The sequence below is a fragment of the Branchiostoma floridae genome, chromosome 8 (assembly GCF_000003815.2).
Source record: "Branchiostoma floridae strain S238N-H82 chromosome 8, Bfl_VNyyK, whole genome shotgun sequence".
NCBI classification, from domain to species: Eukaryota; Metazoa; Chordata; class Leptocardii; order Amphioxiformes; family Branchiostomatidae; genus Branchiostoma; species Branchiostoma floridae.
The window spans coordinates 3,061,481-3,068,670 of record NC_049986.1 but is presented as its reverse complement, the minus strand read 5'-3'; the positions used below and the strand labels follow the sequence as shown (position 1 = coordinate 3,068,670).

Genomic DNA, 7,190 nt, shown 5'->3' with positions numbered 1-7,190 from the left:
CCTTGATGTAAGTGAATGGCTGCAAATTCGTTAAAAATTTGCATTATTATGTTGTTATTTTGCATCTCTTAAGGGACTATGGGGTCAGTCTACACTACTCTAAATTGCTAAATCTTTCGGAGCATAACACTACTTGTAGCTATAGTATTTATTATTCTATCTTATATCATGAAAATTTGTGTGGTTTGGGGGAAAACTAAATGGGACCTGATTTTAGAAATAAGTTTTGTCTGTTTGCCTCATTGACCTCTTCTTCGATCTATCATGGCCGCCGCGTGAGAAAGGTGTATAGTATAGTGTAGTGTAAACCGGTGCAATGGCCTAGTGGGTAGAGTGTTCGCCTTGTAGGTAGTGAGTTCGATCCCCGGCCGAGTCATACCAAAGACTTTAAAAATGGTACACGCTGATTTCTCTGCTTAGCGCTCAGCATTCGGGAAAGAGTATGGAAGTTGAACACACTACCAGTGGACTAGCCCCCTGCTGTAGTGATTGCGCTGTGTGGCCTAGGGCTAAGAAAACAGAGATGGGCACCGCCCTATGCGCCACCAGGGCTTAGCTTAACTAACTCCATAGTATAGTCTTGGTCATCAAGGAACACACTGTCTGACAGAGCTCTAAGTTACGAATAGCTCTAAGTTGGCTCTAAGAGCTCCCTATCTCTTAGTTGAAGTTAGTGAAATTAGTTGGGCGAAATTAGTGAAATTAGTGCCACTTTGATTGACTACTTAGTATTGTCACTGTGAACCTCCTACAACAAACAACACAATCTCCGTCAGATGACTCCCCACTTTTCCAACTGCAGTACGATCCTCAGCAGGTGGGTTAGTTGGCTGGGGAGTAGAGCTTTCCCGTACACCAGCCGTTCGTACACGGCGAACCTCATGTCAGCTCGGAAGTCTGCCTCCAACTGATCCAGCGTGTAGAACTGTAGACCAGTGGCTTCTGTAGGGAAACAAAATATGGTGTTGACGACTGTACAAATCCTTGTATTGCCAATACAGCCAATTTGACATTAGGTATCACCCATATATAACAACCCTCGAAGGACTATACATTTGGGAGCGGTTACATGCGTACGAGTGCGTATGAATTCTGTATGTGCATTTTTGGTATAGGTAACGTTTACGGCCTGACAGTTCGTCTTGAATTTGAAATTGATTAAATCAAAATTGCGTTTGACACATATTCACGTACATGCATAAAACAATAAAGCAACTCTAACCGTTTTCTCCCAAAGTCCTTTGTAGTTCTTGGTAATAATATTCCAAGATGGCGCCCCGGTGGTTGTGGAAAATGTCCCAAGTTTGGTACATGAAGAGGAGAACCAGGTCAAAGGTCGGCGGCCGGTAGGACACCATCTGCCAATCCACCAGCTTTACGTCTACGGCTTTGCCATCTTCGTACTAGTAAGGAAAACACAGTGATAGATAACTTGTTAACACGTGAACATCAAACTAAGGAGGTTAACTTGATCAAACAAGCTCAAAATGCTTATCACTAATGCCGGTACATAGGGTACATAGGTTGTAGGTGTAATTATGATTCATTACTTCTTGCATGTCTACAACATTGGAGCAGAGCCAAACTAGATATCCAATTCTCCAAATATCATATTACATCATTCCCACCTTACATCATGGCAGGCTGCCCAACTGAGGAGACGCCAAGAAAAACTAGACGTATCCTGGTAGCTATGCTAATTTACATTTATATTTGGCTTATAGAATTTGATCTTGACGAAATACCAGAAACCGTAAGCATACTATTGAGTGCATGTAGCACACAAAGCAGTGCAACTGGAATGTACCTTGAACATGATGTTGTTGTTCCAGCAGTCAGCATGACACAGCACCTTCAGTCTGGCGGGGTTCTCCACTGCCTCTCTCACAATCGCTACACCATCCAGCTTCCTCAGACACTCCATCAGACCCTCCTTACCAGGAAAGGCTGCTGCGAAAGTCTCCAAACCCTCCTTATAGTACTTGGAGTACCACTGTTGTTTCTTAGTGGTGTAGGTTTCAACCATCCAGTCGTACATGTCGGGTAAGGGGGTTCCCGACTGGAGTTCCAGCCGATGAGAAAGACCGTGGATCCGGGCCAGAGCTCCTACAGTCAACTTCATCTCAGTAACGTCTAACGTTTGCGGGTACGGCTTGATGGAGAATCCTCGTGTTGCTAGATTCTCCAGAACTCGGACAGACATGTTAGAGGTCTGGTCACTCGCGGTGAAGTAACACTTAGGAACCGGCAAGGCATCACTACAAGATTTGTCAAGACCTTCTGTCTTGGGTTTGACTTCGGACTCCGGGTTTTTAACACTAAGTAGTGATAGAAAATCTGGGACGGCCACGGCGTAGAACTTGACCTCCGCCGTATCAAACATGAGGTAGTCCTCCACAGACATGTGTTTAACGTTCTTCATCCATCCGAAACTTGTCAGCTTCACCACCAGACTGTACCGCTCTTCTTTACCGTTCTTGGTCCCCGTGGTAACCAAGGCAACAAGATCGCTCATGACGCCAAGCCCTTCTCCTATTGGTCCAGTGATGTCGACTTGAGTGATGGTGACATCAGGGTCAATGTTGTTGAACATTTGTAGAACCCACGGTTTGGTGATATCGTCCACAGAACCTGGGACGGCGGTTATATTTGACGCTGACATGTTTCTGTCGGGAAGAAATAACGACTATTTCAGGTGGACGAGATAATAAATCATTATGGAGCCAATATTTGCAAACAAACGCTGAATATTTCTCAGTCATTGTCTTTGCAAGAATAGTATCAATTTCTTTTAAGAATTTTTTTTGTGTATAACCTTGGATACTTCGATACTTTATTATAGTCCATTGGCTGATATTACAATTGACAAGCTTTACAATTGTATTCAGCTATTCGTTCCTGGACTTAATGTTAAGATACGAACATAACACATAACGTTACTAGTACATTCAGTTATTTACAATTCTTGTTATGTGGATGATCGTCAGACTGCAAAGGCGTTGAACGTTCCTACAAAGGACACGGTGCGAAAATATTAAATGCAACTCTATCGTGATCTGAATAAAGCGTTGCAGTGTATCTGCATGCTGCCTGGCAAAAAGCTAGACCAGGTCAACGTCCGCTAGTTCACGTAAATGCAAAGGTCACTAGATGCTCACATGTACTGATTATATCGCGGACGACATTTTAGGTAGCCCTAAAGCAAACATCAAGACAAATGTATGACAATAAAGGCAGTGCTTCCTAGTTTTGTTCGGGTTATGATTTCTGAAAAATGTTTTGTAGCAGAGGTTTTCCAATATGGCATGCACATCACAGGTGTTCTGGAGGAGGGGCAAATAATCATTCAGTAGGATTTTGTCATGTACTGGCTAACAACCCTAGCCTAACGTAGTATAAAATTCACTTACACATAACAAGTGGTTCAATCTCTATACGGTCCGCGTCACTGGAAAGTTGGGTGCGTAGTTCACTTATCATAGAACCATAAACAATCAGAGTGAGACCGAGACGGTTTTCCAGAAGCTAGAAGTAGGGGAAAGGGCAAACGATGCTGACCTTTGAACTGTGCCCTGCAGGTGAATTTGTACGTTTATCAGCCTATGTATTTGTCAGAACTATAGAAGTACTATCCAACCAGCTGACACAACAGAAATATCAAAATTTGGTTCTCGAATTTCAAAAGAAAACTGTGAAATCAGAATTTTAAGTCTGTAGTTTCACGGAGTGAATAAAATCAGAGCAATATTTTTCCTCTTCAGTTTTTTCTATGATTGATGTTTAGTTTATAAGAAACCATGGAATTGGATTGGTGTGACGTTATAGTACTAGTAGTGTAAAAGCGTAGTATGATAATTCAACAAGAATGAAAACCTCAGTAACCAGCAAACTTTTTAATTCCTTACAGTGATCACTTGCACAACTGTGGGCAGGTCAGGTCAACAAAGTGAGTTACTTTATAGAACGAACAAGCCAAATCTTTGACAAATCTTTTTGACATCCTTGTATTCAACATTATTCAAAATGCTATCATGGCTTTATACATCACTGACCCAACAAATGCAAATCATGCTTTGGTATAATGTTGTACAGCTACTACAACAGGCCTCATGCCTTCACAATACATTGATTTTGCTATTGATACCACAATACGATATGTAAGAAACCTAGCTAATGTAGAAAGTTACATTGCTAAATTTTGTTCAACAGCAATTGCCAGTGTTATGTCAGAAAGCATGTAGAAGTACTGTACATAGTACAAGAATGAAAAATTGATACACACAATTTGAAAATTGATAACACAATACTCATCTACATGTAAGCCATGGAAGGAAGTTGTAACAGGTTTGCTATTTATCTTTCAATTTCTTGATACATCTTTTTTTTTACTTAATATGATTGCATATCTCCTTTACACAATGTCTGGTCTTTGTTAAGATACCAGCATAAAATTTTTCCGTGAATCTTTTAATAGCTACAAACCTTGCTAGAGATACGTTATTCTAGCAATTTCTTCTTCAATGTTTTAAATCAGATACTAGTAATCATAAACTGGCAAATAGATAATGTTGCACGTATCATTTATATTAGAAACCCACTGCATACATGTAGCAACAAGTACAGTAATTTGTTATTGTATGTCTTCAGTACTGCATACTTTTTTCTTTCACTGTGCATATAACTAATCTCAATCTTGCATCTTTGCACAAAGCCATAACACTTCTCTCAAGATACTAAAATGGTCTACTTTCAATGTTAATCTCAAAACAATGCATATGTTTTACCTCCTTATGTGATATCATAACCAGTAATTCTCATACTTTTCCTAGTGAACTTTTGTGCTCAAGCATACCTTCCATAGATTGATACAGGTTAACGATTCCTGAAAAACAGATCTTTTATAACAATATCAATTTCATTATTTTGTACATGTAGATAATTCCATTGCATTGTAGATAGCCAGAGAATACTGTATATATAGTGTATCATTTCTGACTGACATGACTTTTTCCTTTCCTGCTTGTTTCATCTAAGCTGACAAATCCAGAACAAAGTACTTGAACGTGTTCCTAAGGTCACAACAAGTAATTTCATGGATGACACTTTTTTCAATAAAAGACTTCTTAGCTGTGATGTACTGCAGCTCAAATTCTTGTTGGTCTCAACTTTGAAAGTCTAGATATATTTTGTTTGTTTCTTCCACCCATCTTTTATTTTGTGCTCTCGCATTAGAGTTGCAGTCTACAGAGGATGTAATCCATAGAATTTAATTGCTGTGGCCTAAAATAAAGGTGCACTCTGCACTTGCGTCACTGCGGGTTCGTTCATTGCGTCACTGTTTTGTTATTTTCTCTGATTGTTAGAAGACGACAAAATACAAAAAAAGTAACAAATTTTTTCTTTATCTCTGAAATTCGTTGAGTATCTTTCGAACCCCGCAATGACGTAAGCTAGACGCAAGTGCAGTGAGAGTGCACCTTAATGTTCATGTCTGTTGCATAACTTTGTTAATCATTATGGCATGTCTCCAAGTCCCCCCATACCCCCCAGGCCCCCCATACCACCCATCCCTGCCATACCCCCCATCCCTGCCATACCCCCCATTCCACCCATACCCCCCATGCCACCCATACCCCCCATCCCAGCCTGCTGCTTGTCACGTGACTCGGTCCAGGCCTTGGCGATCGTTCTCTTCATCTCATCATCTCCATCCTCATACATCTGCCTCATCATTGTCATAATGGAGTCTCCGGGATCACCTGAGCTGTTCATCTTCGGAGACCTGTAATTATAACAACATCAATTTCATTGTTTTGTACATGTACATAATTCCATTGCATTGTAGATAGCCAGAAAGTATTGTTATGCATAGTGTATTTGCTCTGGCTGACATGACTTTTCCCTTTCCTGCTTGTTGCATCAAAGATGACAGATCCAGTATCAATCTATGGTAGGTATACTTGAACACAAAAGTTCGCTTGGAAGTATGAGAATTACTGCATATGATACCATATGATTGAGACAATTACAATGCATCAGTCTACGCACCATCATAATATATATATATAAGAGACACATTAAGAGTAAATGTCTGTAAGGATCAAACAATGGTGGCAAAGGTAAAAAAATCGATTTGGCTCATATTTTGCACAGTGATAGTACTTGGTCCACAACCCCTCAAAATAGCTTTCTTTTAGATCAAAACTCCTTGTTGCCATGGTAACGGGCCAACAAAGTTTTCTGGCCATTTTCCCCAATTTCCGCATCTCAAAAACACGGAAATCGGCATACTTTACGGCATTGTCACTCCAACACCTTTTACTGTATTGTCAAAACAAAACAAGATCTGAATAGACCAACATTTTGGCTTTTTAGAAATTGTTGTGAAATTTCCAACGAGACAAAATTGAGTTCTTGGGCAGCATCAAAACAATACAATGTTTCAAGCTTCAAAATAACGTAATTTTTGGCCCAACTTTGTAACGCCATAAGTGCCGAGCTGGTAATTTTTTTGACTTGAAATTTGTACCCTGTATAGATGATTAATATATCTATCATATGCATTGTTGCAAAGTTTGGGGTCTTGTTTGGTTGTCACGTGGTTGTCCTCGAAAGTAGGCCAGTTTTTGCGTTTGACGAAAATTGTGAATTTTAGCCATGTTCAAAGTACTACATGTGACAAAATAAAACAGAATTCTAACTCAACTTCATGTCAAAGAGAGATCTATGTATTGTCTATTTAATAAATGCTTGAAGAATTTTAGATCCTGACGTTTAGTCACGTGGTAGTCCCTGGAAGTAGGCCACTTTTTTTGCGTTTGGCAAAATTTTGAATTTTAGCCATGTTCAAAGGGTTTTCTGTGACAAAGTGAATTTGAATTCTGATTCAACTTCTTGTCAAAGGGAAACCTAGGTATTGCCTATCTAATAGATGATTTCAGAATTTTGAGTCATAAAATGTAGTCCCGTGGTTGTCCCTGAAAGTAGGTCACTTTTTTGCATTGGCGAAAATTGTGAATTTTAGCCATGTTCAAAGTACTCTACGTGTAAAAAGAAGTCTAACTCAACTTCTTATCAAAGGTAAATTAGACAACGCCTATATGATAAATGTTTGTAGAGTTTCAGATTGTGACATTTAATCACGTGGATGTCCCTGAAAGTAGGTCACTTTAGATGGAAATTGTAAACTT

At 39.7% G+C, this 7,190-nt stretch overlaps 2 protein-coding genes across 2 annotated transcripts in view; both read right to left on the bottom strand.

Annotated features, from left to right (window-relative positions):
* Nucleotides 1–419: 419 nt before the first annotated feature.
* Nucleotides 420–5,547, bottom strand: LOC118420485. Its single transcript, XM_035827314.1, has 4 exons — nt 3,411–5,547; nt 1,808–2,666; nt 1,223–1,403; nt 420–942 (listed from the first exon to the last, which is right to left on the bottom strand). The coding sequence occupies exons 2-4, from the start codon at nt 2,660–2,662 to the stop codon at nt 773–775; spliced, it is 1,206 nt and encodes a 401-aa protein (XP_035683207.1). The 5' UTR covers nt 2,663–2,666; nt 3,411–5,547; the 3' UTR covers nt 420–772.
* The window catches only part of LOC118421113 (calcyclin-binding protein-like), a 12,841-nt gene continuing 11,165 nt past the window's right edge, over nt 5,515–7,190 (bottom strand). The window contains exon 6 of the mRNA XM_035828272.1: nt 5,515–5,782. Coding sequence (XP_035684165.1) covers nt 5,515–5,782 — 268 coding nt within the window. The remainder of the gene's footprint in view (nt 5,783–7,190) is intronic.

Coding starts and splice junctions, on each gene's coding strand:
- LOC118420485 (XM_035827314.1), bottom strand. CDS start 2,662: ATGTCAGCGTCAAATATAACCGCCGTCCCAGGTTCTGTGGACGATATC. Junction 1,404..1,807: donor ACAACAACATCATGTTCAAG/GTACATTCCAGT, acceptor TTTCCTTACTAG/TACGAAGATGGCAAAGCCGT. Junction 943..1,222: donor AAGGACTTTGGGAGAAAACG/GTTAGAGTTGCT, acceptor GTTTCCCTACAG/AAGCCACTGGTCTACAGTTC.